The sequence below is a fragment of the Styela clava genome, chromosome 3, assembly GCF_964204865.1.
Source record: "Styela clava chromosome 3, kaStyClav1.hap1.2, whole genome shotgun sequence".
Lineage (NCBI taxonomy): Eukaryota > Metazoa > Chordata > Ascidiacea > Stolidobranchia > Styelidae > Styela > Styela clava.
Genome location: NC_135252.1, coordinates 10,576,170 through 10,594,412, shown reverse-complemented (window position 1 = coordinate 10,594,412; position 18,243 = coordinate 10,576,170). Strand labels below are relative to the sequence as shown.

Genomic DNA, 18,243 nt, shown 5'->3' with positions numbered 1-18,243 from the left:
AATAGAAGCAACAATTCGTGAACGAGTCCGTGCTTTAAAGGGAGTAGGACATGACATTTCTTATCCGGTTACAACTTAATGAGTGTTTTCCATACAAGTAACTCATACCAGCTTTTGGAAAAACTTTTGGTCATTTTTAAATCCATGCTATTTACATAAATAGAGTGTTTTAACGACCTAAAATCGCCTTTTTCACAATGAAACGCCTAAAAGTCATTTTAACATTTAATTTTGAGCAAGTTTAGGTTTGGTAATGCAAGAAGTGGCTAATGACATGCCACCAAGCATGCCGAGTGTAAATCTGGGAAATTTATTTTAAATACCTAATCTGGTTTGACGTTTCCAAATTTACGGAACGGTCGGTACGTTTTTTTTTTGCAAAATGATGAATTGAAAGGATACGTTAGGTGCAAAAATAGGCATATAACACCATAACGCAAAAACGACTTTTCAAATTTTTCAAATTTTTTCTGATAGCGAGCGCCTTTGGGAAATCTCGCACAATTCACGATTGAGTTGGAGACGCTCGAGTTCGGTGTCCAAGCAGAGCGGCGCAGGTCACGTGGTACCGGATATCCGAATCGTAAAATGCCATTCGAATATTTTATTATTCGAAAATTTTGCCAGCCCTAGTTGTTACGTGTGTTGTTGTTACGGTGACTTAGTATTTTAATTACGCGCTGAAGGTTTGTTGCTATTTTACCTTGCGTTGTTTGTGTGCGGCTCTTCATACCTTTGAGGTTTGAAATGCGGCTCTGGGACTAAAAAAGTTTGAGAACCACTGCTCTAAATTATGGTACCCAAAATGTGTCACCAGCAGGGGCAGACCTGCCATTACAGCATTACTGGCTACATACGTTGGTTTGTGTTTTTAATTTGCTTCCGTGGTACTCCAACCCAAAACAAGGTGCCCCGAACTCATCGCAAAATTTTTTTCTGCTTCACGCTGTTTCTCTCTGTTTTGCGCTCTTTCGCACTGTTTTGCGTTGTTTCCCACTGTTTTGCGCTGTTTCCCTCTGTTTTGCGCTTTTTCGCGCTGTTTCGCGCTCTTTGCGGTGTTTCGCGCTGTATTCAGTAAGTAGTAAGACCGAGTAGTAAGACCCTTCATCAGCCAAACTAGCTCAACTAATTTGGTTGTTTTCGCTGTCAAATTTTTATATTGACATTTTTAATATTACATAGTAATTATGAAGAAATATATCAACACAGCACATAACAAAAAGCAACTAGTCGCCCAGTTTCGAATCATACAGTGGAGTTGGGGTCCTTAATAACGGCACATGGACTTTTGGCACGGGTATAAATTCTGAATGTTTGTCGTCAAGTAGCCTACGAGTGTTATTTAGTCCGTCGACATCGATAAGCTAAATTCCACAGTTATCCCTCTACTCAGGTATTAATTTTAATTTTTTTTAACTACACAATTTCTTTATAGATATATTGACTGTCTCAAAATATATGATAGCAATTGTGTAATATTATGAAATAGTAAAGTAAAAAAGCAAGTAAAAGTAAAAGTATTTGTAAAATGCTTTTAATTTGAACGTAGGACGGTGGCGCTAGAATGTGTGGGTGATATTCGATATTTTTTTAAACACGAATAACGATATTCGAAGGTCGCGTTATTAACATTAAATTCAAATTGGACATCCCGGCTTATGAGTTTTCTAATTGAACACCGAGATTACTAGCGCTAGTACTGTACAATGTATCTTAATCAGTTAGAGCAATGACATTAAACAACATGATAGGCAACTCCGACGTCACTCCATAAGACTACAGGCAAAACATTGTATTTCATGATACGCTCCAATGCACATATTTCTCGTCGCCTTTCGCGTCCGTTTTCCGCTCGCTCTTGCTACTCGGCGTCTTTTTTACGTATAGTACCTGCCTTTTTGCGCCTGTAACGAAACAAAATAATCTCTATATCTAAGAAGTTTTGCTTACTTGGAAAGCTGGAATAACAGGCAAGCTGTAAAGAGCAATTCTGGACATCATAGACGTTTTTTTTTTATCAGAGAAGATTACAAACGCGATAGCGGGAAGATTTGTGTGGAACATTTTGCAGATAATGACAAAGTTCAAAGTTAGTAATTTTAATGTTTGCGCTTAATCATTGAAATTTCATTTAAAGAGGGTGTCATACAAAACTGTGCTGCGATACAATTCCATAACACAAAGTTTGCACCTATCGAACTTGCTTTTGTAGGTGAATTTATTAGACATATTACATATTCAGTTAATCGTAGGTAACATTGCTGGTACATAATGCATCGTAGATAGGTTTGTTTAAATTTAGGAATTTAGCTCATAGCCCACTAATTAATATTATCTTCTATGCAGGAGGTTGCAGGGCTGAATTAAACTTGCAGCCTTACCGATCACCTGACGATGCTCATTTAGTTTGGCTCGAGCAAGTCTTCTTGAAATGCTTGTGTGGATGGAAACTACCTATATTTTTTGCCTTCCTCCGATTTTAGACAAATTTATTCTGAGGGATTTCGCATATAATTCTCACTGATTGTTGGCTGTTTATAATTCCTATTGATTGTGAATTCTGATTATAACAATGAGTTGAAAATTTTTTTACCTAATTTACTGGCACCTTTTTCTTGTCAATACTCCAAGCTGAGGTAATAAACATGACAATACATTTATGTCATCTGGAAGCAAAATATGCACACTAATTAATAGTTTGGCACATTGAGATAATACATCATGACAGAAAATACAAGTTCAAGATATGTATGACCATCACATGGTAATTAAAATTAAAAAAAAATAATAGGGGCTGTGGAGTATGGAAAGTTCAAGACAAAGAAAAGAACAAATGTTCATAGCTCATGAACTCTCAATTTGGCCTCCATTGCTTTGTGAAGGCCAGTATATTTCGAGTGGCTGACTTGGTTTACCTTTATGATAGCAACGATTTTGTATTTAATATAGCGAGATTATTTCAATTTAATTGAAGTGATATAATTTCCCAAAGCAATGCTTGAATCGTCTAGAATAGATCAGTGGTGTCAAACTCATGGGTTTTTGAGAGCCGCATTGCATTTTGAAAATTGTAAAAAGAGCCGCAAACAGTTTTTGATAATGTATACTTAAAAGATATTTTTAAGATAGTTTTAGTTTGTGACATATATTGTGATGCAACTAAACAGTTGGATTAAGTTTTATTATTTTCTTCAATTTCAAATGCAATTACATATTATTATTTGCATTCCACTATTATTGCAACATTTGCAAGTTACAGTATTTATTATAAAAAATCGTAAAATTCTATGTACAACCATCAAAATCATTTTTGAACAAGCTTTGAATAAGGAAAGAATAATACATACACTAAAAATAACTTAATCTAAATATATGAACCTAAAATTAACAAAAATACTACAGTATAAACTCAATGTTTTAATAATTACATTTGTCCTGGCGTTTGGCATCTTTTTTGTGTCACCAGCATACTAAGGCCAGTCTGAAATGATTTTATAGTACCAACTCTAACTAACGAGGCCACATGATCATGGGTTTATCTGGATCTTTACGAATGTTTAATTAATTCCAGTAATGCAAAAAAGTTACTTTTATCATTTCATGTATAGATCAGTAAAAAAACAAATGACAGATTTTTTCGACAAGACATTTCGCACTACATTGCGTGGCATAGGATTGCTTGAATTATTATTGATATTGATTTTTAGTAACTAAGTCGTTGTATAATTATATTAATATACAAACACATGGAAATTTTCTGTTCGAAGTTGGTCTTCGAATTTGTCATATTGACTGCTGAGCTTATTGTGTTTTTTGATTGTTTTGATGAAAATATGACAAATTAAACAATGTGCTTCAGAATTTTGTGAAGAGCAGAAATGTTACAACTCCCATTTTCTTCGAAAATGCCACCTTCTTCATGTACTTTGCGTTTAATTTAATTACTCAAGTGTTTTATTCAAGTATTCTTTTGCTAGCTTGATGTGTATTCTTAATTGGGTCAAAATGTGGACAAAAAAAATCAATATTCCAAAACTACTTTCAGTAAATTGTTTTTTGTGTGAATAATCAATTTCATTTTAGAAGGTTTGAAAAATCTATTACATTTAGATAAAAATAAAAAAACTTCCAAAATACTATTACAATTATTGTTAAACGTTCGAGGGCCGCACTGGAAGTTCTCTGGGGCCGCGAGTTTGAGATCCCTGGTCTAGATTGAAGTTGTTCAAAAAATATATGATAGTATTTTATCATGAATGATGATTATACCCCTTCCGGAATTTCTTCTATAGTACTACCAAAAGTTGATGAACCAAATATAACACAGGTGCAGTGAGGTACCCGTAATCCTCATTTCCAAAGCTGTTTTAAGTATGTCTGGCGTGTTTTGTGCCCTTTTACAAATAAGACCGCTTATGCAATCTTACGCTTCGGAATTTTTAGTTATTTTTCTCAAGCCCTGCAGGATGTGGGGGCCATACACAACTCTACCGGAGGGTCAAATGTCTTTGCATGCCTCCATAGGTTGTTTTTCTATTGCAATTTTCTATTTTCAAATGCATTATATTTCTTGGAATCACACTGTCACTGATATGTCGCTAGACTTCTGATATATCCCCGTCTGCTATAGTTGTCCTGTGAATAAATAATAGGAAATTGAGATTAGACGAATAGTTGAAAGTTTTGCTTTATGTCGGCTTAATTTCTTGATTGATATACTTACTATTTCTGCTATTGCCTCTTGTGCTGCAAGAGTCTCACAATGCTTGGACAGGTTTGTCCACAACTTTCACATCTGAAGAAGTTAAGAATAAATAAAGCAGTCTATATGATTCAGAATGGAAAAGCTAATAAATCCAATATCTTATGTTTTATTTAAAAAATATTTTACTGAATTTGGTATATAAACCAACTAATAAAAGGGTTTAGTCAGAAAATTACAAGCATTCGTGGCTCCAAATACTTGAGAAATCAGACTATACAATATAGACCGGTATGAGTGAAATGTTATGTGAACTTGTTAACACTTTGATTCAATACGCAAATAAAAGTGAATGCGTAATAGTATGTTACAATGAGCAGCAATCAACAATGAGTATATATCCTCACTGATTAAAAAAATCTAACTGGAGGTGCATGAACTATTTGAAACCATAAGGGGTAAGTAAATATGTAATTTCGGCAAATGGGCAACTACGTACCGTATTCGTGCTACGCCTTGAAAGCAGCACACATCCGCTCGTTTTCGTCTCGTCAAGTATGTGCATTGGAGCGTGCTATCGAATACGATCTTCGGACAAAAATGCCGGAGTTGCGCATCATGTTGTTTAATGTCATTGGTTAGAGCAAACACCAAACATTAATTTCATGTTATGTGATATATTTCTTTTTCGATCTGAAATAATGTGTACTATGAACAACGCTCAAAGACCATTGTTTTAACCCGTCTGTCCTACACAGCACACCTATTAAGTAATAATTACATAGTATCGGTATCGGAATATCGGCCTTTCTGTAGTATCGGCGTATCGGTATGGGCGTTTTTAGCTGGTATCGGTATCGGCGTTTTTAGCTGGTATCGGCGACAAAAGTGGTATCGGTACTAGAGATAGAGTACACTTTTGTTGCCGATCCCGATATCGACGCAAAAACGCCGATACCGGATATTTAAAAAAGCGGATATTCTGACATTTCCGATATTTCGAAAAGTTGACTTTGCCGATACTATGCTAGTTAATTATTACTGGTATATACCTTAAATGTGCAGGGCAGACGGGTTAAAACAATAGTCTGCGAGCATCATGGTATTCATAGTGAACAATATTTCAGCTCGAAAAGAGGTACGGCGCAGGCCAATGGACCTTTCCCCGACCTTCGACCCCCGGAAAATTCTTCCTATACTTTACCATTGCGAAATTTTCGGGGCTATTTTAAGAGTGCTTTTGCGAGTTGGTGCCTGTCAAATGGGAGATGTGTTTCTAATCATCATTATGATTCATCGCATACAACAATCTGTTTTTTTTTAAAGTACCGGTACCGGTAAAGAATTTCAAGCTAGTCTATTACAGCTATTTATACACTAATTTTTATTACTGCAATTCAATTAAAACTCCTGGGAAGACGGAGTGATCATTGAATTATTCGATTTATATTTAAGTTTCCGAAACACAACTGAAAACTAATGAATAAAATTTAAAAACGCAATAACGGGGTAAGGTTTACGACCACTCTTGAAAATCTGTCTGAGTGAAAAAGGTGTCTGAGCGGATGCGAAAAGAGGGAATTGTTACGTCACTTTTTGCATCTTGCTGATGGGCCAATGTCACGAGGTAAACAAGGAAGTCGAGTGTGTTTGTGGAAACACACTTTTTTCTTGGGTTGAGGTGTTCAACATAAACATATAAACGAGAATATCGGTGAGAGACCGAAGACTTATCGATCGAAAGTTAGGGGATCCCCATAAAAAGCGCTCTTACTCCATAGTGACACTTTATGTCCCATCACTAGTTAATTAATAACTTGCTGAATATACGACATAATTCATCCAAAATCAATAGGCTTCTGGTCCGACATATGATGAATGCACATGCTAAATCTGGAGCAGATTCAATCTTGCTTTCGTGAGATATCGCGTGCATCTAATAGACAGACAGACAGACAAATACCTATCAACTTACTTACCGATTAAAATCGATAAGTAAAAATAGAACAGAGCAAGTTTAAACATGATCGGCGAGATAAGAATGCGTATATTCACTGCTGAGAAATTTTAACACGACTGAATCATAAAGCATACCGGCCCTTTGACCCGTTATCAGTCCATGTCATGACGGGTGTGGAATATATATTAGACAGATATTTTTCGATACAAGAATTGGTATATTCACTTCAGTAAAAATTTTGCAGCCTGCCCGACAGGGAGTGGTGACCGGGCGAGAGGTCGCTGTTCACCATATGATATGATTAAGCCGTCTTATCGGTTTTCCTTCCGCCGGGATAGATATCTAAATCCTACCTATCGTATCTACCACTCAAGTGATTCACATTTATTGAAGTCATCGAGTATCTTTTAAGTTTGAATATATTTCCAAATTCGCCTGTGCAGTGATCGTGTTGCATTTTGTCAGCTCGGACAATATATAGACTATATCAGTACCGGTAGTGGGATTCAGCCGGTTCGCACCGGATCTATATAGAGCCGTCTCACGGAATTATATGAGATCAGCGAACCGCGGTTGGCATTACATTACTTTTTGTAACAGAACCGCCTGAAAATATGACATTTGTATGATGGAACCGGCTGACGAAAAATTTGAATCCCACCACTGGACTATATGTATATCTTCATTGTGAGTCAGAACGCTACCGGTACTCTATGGTATATGCCGACGTCTAGAATTTTCCCGGTTATGACATTAGGTGAATTTTATGCCGTGTCATGTAAACAAAAATAAGATAGTGCTGTTGTCGAGGTCAAACCATAAATGTAAAAGTTCAGTCCAAACCAAAGCGCATATATAATACAAGCCTGGTCCAAACATGGAAAATATTTGCTGTGTAATAGATTAGGGAGAAAACTTATATAATCAGTCTCTCCTAGAAGAATATTTGCTTAGTCATTATCGAAGGAATCATCCCGCGTTTCGGCCTGACCTTTCCTGCCTTTCAGTCTTTTTCTTCTAGTTTTTGGCTACTGTTCGATAGATATTGTGGATTGGACATCTCAGAGGGCTAGTTTTAGGTTATTTTGTCAGAAAGCTGAGCAGGAGCGGAATTTTATAGTTATTGCAGCATTCACTGTTGTATTCATACATATGTCAGCATTCTCTCAAGGAAATGAAGTACCGTACATACCCTACGCCTACAGACATCAGGACATAGGGATAGGGTCGGTTTGAAATTTTTTATTCACCTAGGGCCTATTTTCACCATCATCTTATTATGAAACAACCTGAAAAACAAAACAAATAATACATCTGCAAGGACAGAAGTAACTTGAAGGTTTCAGTGCACGATATTGCATATTTTGGACTAAAATTACCGAATTGAGGAAGTTTGAGAATAAAATTATTGAAATGATATTAGAAGGTATTGATCATGAATATTCTTTTTTACTAAACAGTATGGGCCTCCATATCCAGATATCGGCTCAAAGTGGCACTGCGCAATAACTGTAGTAAAATGAAGCGCAATCTGACATTGAATTCTTCAGAAAAAAAAAAGCTATTTACTGATGGACAAAAAAATTTACTGTAGCATTCAAGAATTTTTAGCAAAAAAAATTACTTTTGAGCATGTGATTGCTTTCGCAAGAGACAATTGATTTGATTTATTACAGAGACAAGCATTAAGCATGGCACAATACTGCAATAACTAACGAATTGTTGTCAGAATGTGCAGCCTTTAGATTGATTTAGCTGACTATTTTTTCCTTGAAATTTAATTGCTCTGAATTTCTTGCCTCGCTGCATCAGAAATCACATTTCAGGTGTGATGTTCACTGTAACAGTCAGACTGTGCAATACAGCAATAGGGTTGCTTTCAAGCCTAATATGAAAAGTTGTTCTTTTTTGCAACCACATTCAATCTAATAACTTATAATTTTTACAATTCTCGTATTCAGCTAGATACCCCACCTCATAACCGAATGCGGACACAAAACAATATACAGTTAATGAATGTGATCACTATTTGATTGTGAATAAGTCATGACTATCGATGATTTCTGTGGAGAGGTCTTTTTTGACTCAGAGGAGACCTTAAACTCGACGGACCCTCGATTTAGCAACTGTTTTACTGAATTAATCTTTGACCTGATACCTTCCTATTACTTGTGGTTATTGGGAATTCCATATTTCCTTTATCTACATGGAACTGAGAGCAACAATATTCCTGTTTCGAAACTGTTCAAAGCTAAATCTGTAAGTATATGTTTATAGTTTTTAAATTCCGAATGTGTTCTATGAAGTTTGTTTACCCCTACAAGAGTATTGAATAAAATAAAAGAAACCTATATAAACACTGATTAAAATTAAACACACCTAGTTAAGATATTTTGGGAACTGACTTAATGAAATTTAAATTTGTAAGGGAATTTTATGAACACCCTCTATACCGGTATATCAAGTTTTGTTTCATATTAAGTTGTTTATTGATGTTTGTTTTTGCAGGTTTTGACCATCCTACTGTGGTTACTTGCATGGATTGACTTGTTTCGTGGTCTGTGGGAGTGGGGTCAGGACATGGAAGTACCTGCTGTAGATCTTGTTTCCCCATTGTTAATTGGGGTATCAATGGTATGCACTTTCCCATAGCCTTTTTATGTTAATCTCTTTTACATTAGTTTTTTTTTTAACATATTTTACTTTTGTAAAGAGGTGCTAGAATATAAATATAATGTTGATTAACTAGGTTTTGAGAAGCCTTAGGTCATTGTCTCGACTCGAGTTGTACTCAAGTTACCATCTATTGAAGGCTCGAAGTGAAATTAAATGACTTAAGACTCGTCATCAACTCAGTGATTGATTCAGGTTGGAACTCGACTCGAGACGAGACCCTGATGGCTTGTGATGCGACTCTGCTTCCCAACAATGGATAAACTTCAAGTCATATCATTTTTCGCCATATTAGACACAAAATTTGATTGAATAGAATAGATATATTTTCCCATTTTGCATTAACTTCTGGCACACACATGTGTATTCGTAAATAATTTTTTATAATAAAATATTACATTTGTTTGTTACTCAGGCACTTGCATATTTCTTCATCAATTATGAGAGATTGAAAGGCATGAGAAATTCTGGTTATCTTTTGGTATACTGGCTTCTCACAATATTGATGTGGATTTTTCCTTTTAAATCCAAAGTACAGCTTTTGATGGAAACTGAGGTAGACTCGAAATTTTAATATATTTTGATATAATAAACAAAACGAAATAAAATAATTGTTGGAAATAAAATAATTGTTGGATTAATATTTGTTTCAGATTTGCTATCAAACAAGGGCCTTATGTCCTAATCAATAACATCAGGAAATATCTATACTCTTAGTCTCATGTACTCTCTCGTTTTGTCTGCTGCATTGCCATACAAACATGTATTGCTCTAACCCTAACTTCAATCAATGCCCAAAAAAAGATTTGAAATGCTCTGTCAGCGATTCTGAAATAATTCTGTATTAAAACTTCAACGCATAATTCAATTTCAAACCAGCTATAAATAAAGTTTTCTGTCAGCTCCATCAATTTCTTCTAATTTGTAATTGACTATTCAAGTACTAGTATTACATATTGATGCGTATTCTTAATATCATTAACGAATGAATAAAAAAATGTGTTGAGACACATAGTTTTTACTTGGGTTGATCATTGTGAAAAATCAACCAAAACTGCATAATTGGATATTTTGGAAATCTTACCTGTTGTGAATTTCAACTTCTTGGGACTTTCATTGGATTCTCATTATTTTTCTCTTTTCCCCTTCATCTTGAATTTCTTTTTATACATGTTCACTTCTTTGCATTCGAGGCCCAGACCCAGTACAAGCAGCCACTGATATCTAACGATATGTAAGAAGTTCCAAATTTTAAAAGGATTGGAATTATTCCAGTTCAGCATTATCTACTCAATTTATTACACCGTGAATAAGGTGGTTGACATGGAGTGGCAACCTGCAATTTCAACACTGTTCAATCTAACGATTGAACTAGTAGGCCACTGCGCCCGCTATTTAATGTAATTCATCACATTTTTTTCTCATATTCCAGTCATTGTCTGATGGGGAACTTCTGAGGTGCATCACATTCTTCATATCATATGCATTTGTGATTGCTAACTTTGTACTGTCATGGTTCAATGATTTGCCGCCATCTTTTATCAAAGAAGACGTTTTAGTGGTAAACTTAACCGATGAGGACAATGTGTCTCCTACCAAAGCAACAACTACTCTTGAGAAAAAGGAAGAATCAGCACATATGAGATCACCAGAACTATCTGCAACATTCCTGTCAAGAATATCTTTTTGGTGGTTCACGAGGTCTGTAATGAAATTATTACAATGTTTGAATTATCAGTTGGGTTTCTACTTATTGTTTTATGCTGGTGGATCCATATGCATGTTTCGTAAAGATGATGTAGCAAGAGTGAGGATAACTCTTCTGATTGATTCAAGAGTCTTGCTGCTCATAAAACATAAATATATTGCTTTAACCAGTTAATTGTTTATGTCTGAAGAAGTCTGGCCTTAGACGTAACGTTACAAAAATATATTTGTGTTAGTGTACAGCAAAATTCTCGAATCACTTGGTATGTTTTGAATATTGTTATACTAGTATGCTTTGTTTTCTCCTAGTTTTTTAGAAGTGAAAATATAGATTTTTTCATTTGAATGCTTGCTAATTTAAGTGGTCAAAATTTTTATGAATGTATTAGGTGTTATGGTCTCCATATGTTGAATGATGCGCAGTAATGTATGGATATGCTTTTGATTGTTTTCTGAATAGCTGTAATAGGAGCTTTTTGGGTCTTATTCAAGCTATGGTTTTGTATTCCTCAAGTATTGCTTAGTTAGTTTGTGGCAATATTTTCTCTAACTTGCAATTATGTAATCTTATCACCTTCTCCCTTATTAAAAGTAAGTTTACTGTTTTAGTATGGTGGTGCTTGGTTACAAGCGACCCCTTGAAACAACCGATCTTTGGAAATTGACGAAAGAAGACGAGGCAGGATATGTTGCTAGATCCTTCTTGAAGAATTGGAAGGAAGATTCACAAAAATTCAGGTTTGATCCTTGTTTCTGCTGTATTGCCTAGTTAGCTGATAATACAAAATGATTTGCCGTTTGACAATAGAAAATTGAGGAATTTTTGTTTCAAAATGAGATTATGTGTCAAAGTGTCGGTGTTTTTAATATTAATTAACTGGTTGTATGGTAGCTTGATTAACATACTCTTCGCCACACAACTTATCACCTCGTCTATATTAGAACAAGTAAATGAAATTAATTACTATCTTCCCCATGGCTTCTAGGGTCATCTTAGTTTCTGTTACCAAACTGTATTGATAGTAACTCGAACGATATCCTACATTAACTGGTACCCATGCTACAGGCAAGGGTTTGTCTTATGATTTAGCCACCTCGTGGAGTTCACAGCATTAATATAAAATAAGGAAGGCTTAGCATAGTCTCAAATTCTAACTCTAGCTTCTCCTTTTCTGAAATTAAATTTTTATATATTCAGGGAGAAACAAAGAACGAAGAGTGATGTTGTTGTTCATAACAAGATGGAAGATGAAGCTCTTGTTAGACAACCATCTAATGGTGGGTTCACAAGCACTCCTGAGTATTTACTGTTTGATGCAGTCTAATATTATTAACTAGTGATAATGTATAATCAATGTTTGATCATTATTATTACCTTCTAAATCTCAGCTCAGCCCTTGCCTTTTTTAGTAGTTAGATATTAGTATTTAACAATAGTACCTTTTTATATCATGGTTAGCTGTAAATTTAACACGCCAATAACCCTTTATGATTGAAACCGTTCCAATGATGATTGGGACTATATATCCATCCCTGTTATGAACTACGCACTATCCCAGGAATCTAGTTATCTTAATTTCAAATGTTGGTACTACTGTTCTTCCCTCTGCTCATGGTAGGAACGAACATTATCCTTTTGTCCATAATAGTTTAATTGTATGAACTAATTGAAATGTAGTTTTTATTCAATAGGCTACAAACTCCACCACTCAATAATTTCAACTTTATATGTTTTTGTTTATAGATGAAAAATCCAAATCACCATCTCTTACCTGGACAATGTGTAAAACATTTGGGCCGTTTTTTCTGCTGGGATCTTGCTTTAAATTGGTCCAGGACTGTTTAACTTTTGTAAATCCACAACTACTCAAGTAAGTGAGAATTAAAAATTTCAACCCGCTGTGAGATTTTTGAATGGTACTACATAATACATTTAAATAGCAAATCTTAGCAATTTTGGAATTTGTTCAACTGGTTCTGATACAAATTAGTGATTGTGTAATAATTATGTAATCAAACTTCGATTCGTAGAGCCTGCATTACACAGAGCATTACACAATTCGAAATGAAATTGTTAAAATTGCTTATCAGCTCTTTTTTCAGAACACAGGTAAACAGCAGTATTTTATCATTTCACTTAGAATGAAGAAACACATTTACTAAGAAGGCTTTCATAAGCATACTGACTTAGAGTTTGCAATATACAAAATTGTGATTCTTATATGTATTGGTATATTATTGAAAACGGTCATAGATTCGTGACGCCCGAAATTTAGCGAAAATTCTAACATGTTTTTGTGATAAAAGTCAAACTATTTGCTATATACATAAAAGATGTTTTGTTATTGAAAATGTCATAGGAATTTAATTAGTGAACCCATATTTCCTCAAAAAAGGTTGTCTGTTTATACTAAACTCCAATATACTTCCATTCGAACCTAACTTAGAAGTAATAACTAAATTTTTCATGAAATTTTTCATTATTGCTAAGACTGCAATCTTTTTGTTCAATTCTATTTTCAGAATGTTGATCAACTTTACCATTGATCCAAGTGCTCCATTATGGCAGGGATATATTCTTGCTGTTGGCTTTTTTATCACAGCATTCATTCAAAGTTTATTTCTTCATCAGTATTTCCACATTTGTTTTGTTGCTGGGATGAGACTCAGATCAGCTATTGTATCTTCGATATATAGAAAGGTAACTTCCAGTCATTTTCTGCTATTTAAATTTGCTTTCAGGGGGGGGGGGGGGGTATGTTAATAATACTTATATCAACAACTGACTGATTCTGAGATGACCAAAGTTGAATAATTATACTTCAAATGAATTTTTAATATTCTATGTGGCCATATTCCAAGTCAAAACATTTTTTTTGATGATATTTTATGATCAGTTTTCTATTTGTTGATCTTGTTTTGATTAGTTATGCCAGTTGACATCGTATATTTTATTGGTTTTATTCACTTTATACATTTATTTGGAACACTCTTCGCAGTGTTTAAATTCCAAATGATATTAGTCACTGGTCAATTTAGATATTTTTATCCATTGCGACAAATTTTGTTACTATATTCTTAAAAGTATGTTGAACTTGAGCATGGAAATTTGAAGTTTGCCTTGTCAGACTGAAGTTTTTTAAAATATCTTGCTTGGATTGTTCGGAATATTGGTATAAATCGATCATATACACTTATCAAATTTGCTGACTGTTTGTTTTTTCTGGGTGAATTTAAATTGACCTTAGATTATAATTTTCTGTACAATTTGCCTTGGGCAACTGAAAAGTATCTGAAAAGTCATTGTTTTTGCTAACAGGAAAACTGCTTTGTAAAATATTTTGTCATGATATTGTATAACTGCATGCCTTCTCAAAGTTGGCATTGACTGATATATTATATAGAAAAAATGTAAATTCATTGTATTAGCTATCCCTGCCTGCCACCTTTCCTTATTTTTAGTTCATAATATCTCCATACATTTTCCATATCCTATTCCTGCTGTGAAATAAGCTTTATTAATTGCTCGGAAATATACTGTTCTTATTATATATTGTCTTTCTCTTATTCCAGTCTCTTCTGTTGTCAAATGCTGCAAGGAAGTCAAGTACAGTCGGTGAAGTTGTAAATCTTATGTCTGTTGATGCTCAAAGATTTATGGATTTGATGACCTACCTTAATATTGTTTGGTCAGGTTGGTATAATAAGAATTCTTTTTTGAGATATAAAATTTCTCTAAGCAAGATAAAAAATTAGATGGATTTTTTTGAAAGAGTTTTGTATTCATGTTTCAACACTACTCTTTTGTTGTTATATTGAAATTCAGATTTTACCTCTATATATCGGTATTTTAAGAATATTGACACTTTTTTGCCCGAGGACATAGGTGAAGTAGCCTATATATAATATAGCTTTGTAGATTTATGCTTTTTCTCAGAAATTTCTTGCTTTTTTTACTAAAAATGTTCATTTTCTGTTCAACAGGTCCCTTCCAGATTATATTTGCACTTTATTTTCTATGGAACATTTTGGGACCATCCGTGTTAGCTGGGCTTGCTGTGATGATATTGCTTATACCAGTCAATGCCGTCATTGCCAATAAAGCCCGTGCTCTGCAGGTAAAATGTGCTAGATAACATTTATGCAAATGGTATTATACCTTTATGTATTTGAAAAGTATGTATGATAAGATTCATGAACAAATTCATTACTTGTACTGCCCGACGTATATCTCAAATAATTAGCAATTATTAAATGCATTTTTGTGGAGTTAATAATTTTGTAAGGAGATGATGTGTAATAGATTTCATGAGTGTGTGATATGTAATATTTAATAACAAATTCTTACAGCTCAAATCACAAATTTCAATAATCATGGAGGATCAAAAAAACTTTTGTATTTATTGATTTCTTCAAAGTTAAATATTCGTGAATATGTTTCAACTGATTGATCAGTTGTAGATATATAATACGTTTGAACCAAATTACAGGTTTCTGTATCAATTGGTTATTCGACTATTTCCTGTATTAGATTGTTTTACTGCATTTTGAAAATGCCAGTCATGTTTGTCTATAACGTATTTTTCTAACCAAAGATTTTCATATTTTTTGTTTAGTCATATTATAAATTGACAAAATAACATATTCCATATTAACAGAAATTACCTGTTATTATTATTTTAGAGATGTCATAAATTAACTATCAGAGGTCAAGGACACGACTCGACCTGTCTTCCTTTTATTACATAAATCAATAGATCCTAACCCTATTTTTTATAATTACATCTCTTTGCCTATTTTGGAACTCTTCCTTCCTCTCTCTCTCTTCATGAAAACCATCTTTAATGGGTCATTAGCTGGCGATACGCACAAGTCGCAACCTGGCCTTTGTGCATTTTGAACAGTTGATAAATACAATAATGTGTTTATAGATATATATTACAATTACAATAATACCAAATAACTGCATATCAGTGAAACTACACCAAATACAAAGTAATATTTTCTTTCTATAAACAACAAAATTGCTTCCAATTGGGAAACTCTTGACCTGGACGGAGGCCAAACTAGAACTGAGCAACATTGAAATTTATGATCACGAAAAAAATAAATATGATCGAGTACATAGCTGTATCTATTTCACTGTTACCTTTCACAAACTTGACTTTTTAAAATTATAATCCTGTAATTCTCGATCACATACTTTGGTATTTTTTAGACATTTGAGTGAATAAAAATTTTTTTTTCCCTTAAATCGGATGGTCGTGTATTATTGTATATTTATATCATTTCAGGTGAAACAAATGAAATACAAAGATGAAAGAATCAAATTAATGAATGAAATATTGAATGGAATCAAAGTGTTAAAGTTATATGCATGGGAAACATCTTTCCAGGTAAACTCATAACCTCCCAGTAAATAGCATTATTCGAATGTATTGATAAAATCAGCAAAAATAAAATTTGGGCATGGTGGCCTTGTGGGTAAAGCGTTAACTCAAACTATGGTGTCATTAGACTCATTACAGGGTAAAATTTGGGGTTCAAACCCCAAGCCAATGGGGGTGTAGCCAGGATTTTGAAAGAGAGGAGGTTCAAATCAGAATCCCGAATCATGGTGCAGCATTTTTTGAAACAGTCTCCCTGATTTCGCAACTCATTAAACGAGCAACTCACTCTTTCAGTGGATAATTTTTTTTCTGTTGAGCAAATTTTTTAATCCGATGCAGCCAGGATTTCGAAAGGGAGGAGGTTCAAAATCAGAATCCAAAATCATGGTGCAGCGTTTTTTAAAACAGTTTCCCTGATTTTGCAACCCATTAAACGAGCAGTCCATTCTTTCAGCGGATAATTAGTTTTGTGTTGGGAAAAATTTTTTAATCCATGGCCGATTCGAGCATTTAAAATGTCTTGCCCTATTAATTTAATTGTATCCAACTTAACTCGCGTTTGCGACAATTCACGACAAGGCAATAGCAGTGTGTTAGTTCCTCTTGGAATTTCATGGGTTTTGTTGCTAGATATATACGATATGAATATAGTGTTTGAATCTATTTACAACCGTTTTCATTCGGCATATAAAATATGATGTTATTTTGTATGGAACTTGAATATTATATTGCATCTTAGCTCTGTTCAGGTTCCATTTATTTGATGCCTTCATTTTTTTAGAAAAAAATTCTGGATATTCGAAACAATGAATTGAAAGTGTTACGAAGTGCTGCATATCTCAATGCTGCTTCATCATTCACTTGGGTCTGTGCTCCTTTCTTGGTGAGTATTTTTTTTATTTTGCATAACACTACTAGCAGCCTAGTGGTTAGAGAGTTAGACTGCCGAACCGGAAAGATAACGCTCCTTATACGCTATAGTAGTTCAATACTTAGCATTGGCTGCCTGTTCAGAGCAAGTTCAGGCCAAAAGGTGTATAAAAACGATGTGTAAAAATATCATAATTGGACTTCCTAACTATTTCATGACCTTTTTTACAATGCTAATGTCTAATATTTTTTGATCGTTAAATTGTTACTATTAATACCTTCCACAATGTGCCATCTAGCTCTAATAATATGCTGCGCTTCATATTCGAAGAAATTATGTTAAAGCAAAATAATCAACCTTTTCCCTTGTCATCTGTGTCTAATTAATCTATCTTATTTCTAGGTTTCACTAACAACATTTGCTGTTTACGTTTTATCTGACCCAAGCAATGTCTTGACTGCTGAGAAAGCATTTGTGTCTCTTTCTCTCTTCAATATCATGAAATTTCCAATCTCTATGTTACCTATGGTCATATCAGCACTTGTTCAGGTCTGTATATTTACTAAATTTCCGTAAATCGGGAGTCGTGATTGATTGAATTAACTCAACAATCGTTACCCCTTTTTCGCTATCGTATTTATGCACAAGTAGAGAAAATTTTATAAAAATGTTTGTAGATGTAGCTAAGGATAATCATAATATCTCATTATGTCTGACCTTATGCTCAAATGCAATTACCTTTGAATCCCAGGCAAGTGTCAGTCTGAATCGTTTGAACAAATTCATGAACAACGCGGAATTGGATTTGGATGCTGTCGATAAGAAAAATTCTGATGGACCAGCTATCATTATTGAAAATGGAACATTTACTTGGGAACATGGAGAAGAACCAGTATTGGAGGAGTAAGTTTGCTACGCGGAGTAACCTATGTGGTCAGAT

The 18,243-nt window shown here is 34.2% G+C and overlaps 1 protein-coding gene across 4 annotated transcripts in view; it reads left to right on the top strand.

Moving 5' to 3' along the window:
* Positions 1-8,068: 8,068 nt before the first annotated feature.
* Positions 8,069-18,243, top strand: part of LOC120343561 (multidrug resistance-associated protein 1-like) — a 31,570-nt gene continuing 21,395 nt past the window's right edge. For all 4 annotated transcript variants that reach the window (XR_005569636.2, XM_039412774.2, XM_039412775.2 and 1 more), the window contains exons 1-15: positions 8,069-8,088; positions 8,624-8,921; positions 9,171-9,296; positions 9,751-9,891; positions 10,768-11,036; positions 11,652-11,780; positions 12,241-12,320; positions 12,787-12,913; positions 13,566-13,743; positions 14,616-14,736; positions 15,027-15,160; positions 16,337-16,438; positions 17,214-17,315; positions 17,706-17,852; positions 18,055-18,206. Coding sequence is in view for 3 of the 4 variants with exons in the window: in XM_039412774.2 (XP_039268708.2) it covers positions 8,709-8,921; positions 9,171-9,296; positions 9,751-9,891; positions 10,768-11,036; positions 11,652-11,780; positions 12,241-12,320; positions 12,787-12,913; positions 13,566-13,743; positions 14,616-14,736; positions 15,027-15,160; positions 16,337-16,438; positions 17,214-17,315; positions 17,706-17,852; positions 18,055-18,206 (2,021 nt within the window). In the remaining variant the exon portion in view is untranslated. The remainder of the gene's footprint in view (positions 8,089-8,623; positions 8,922-9,170; positions 9,297-9,750; positions 9,892-10,767; positions 11,037-11,651; positions 11,781-12,240; positions 12,321-12,786; positions 12,914-13,565; positions 13,744-14,615; positions 14,737-15,026; positions 15,161-16,336; positions 16,439-17,213; positions 17,316-17,705; positions 17,853-18,054; positions 18,207-18,243) is intronic.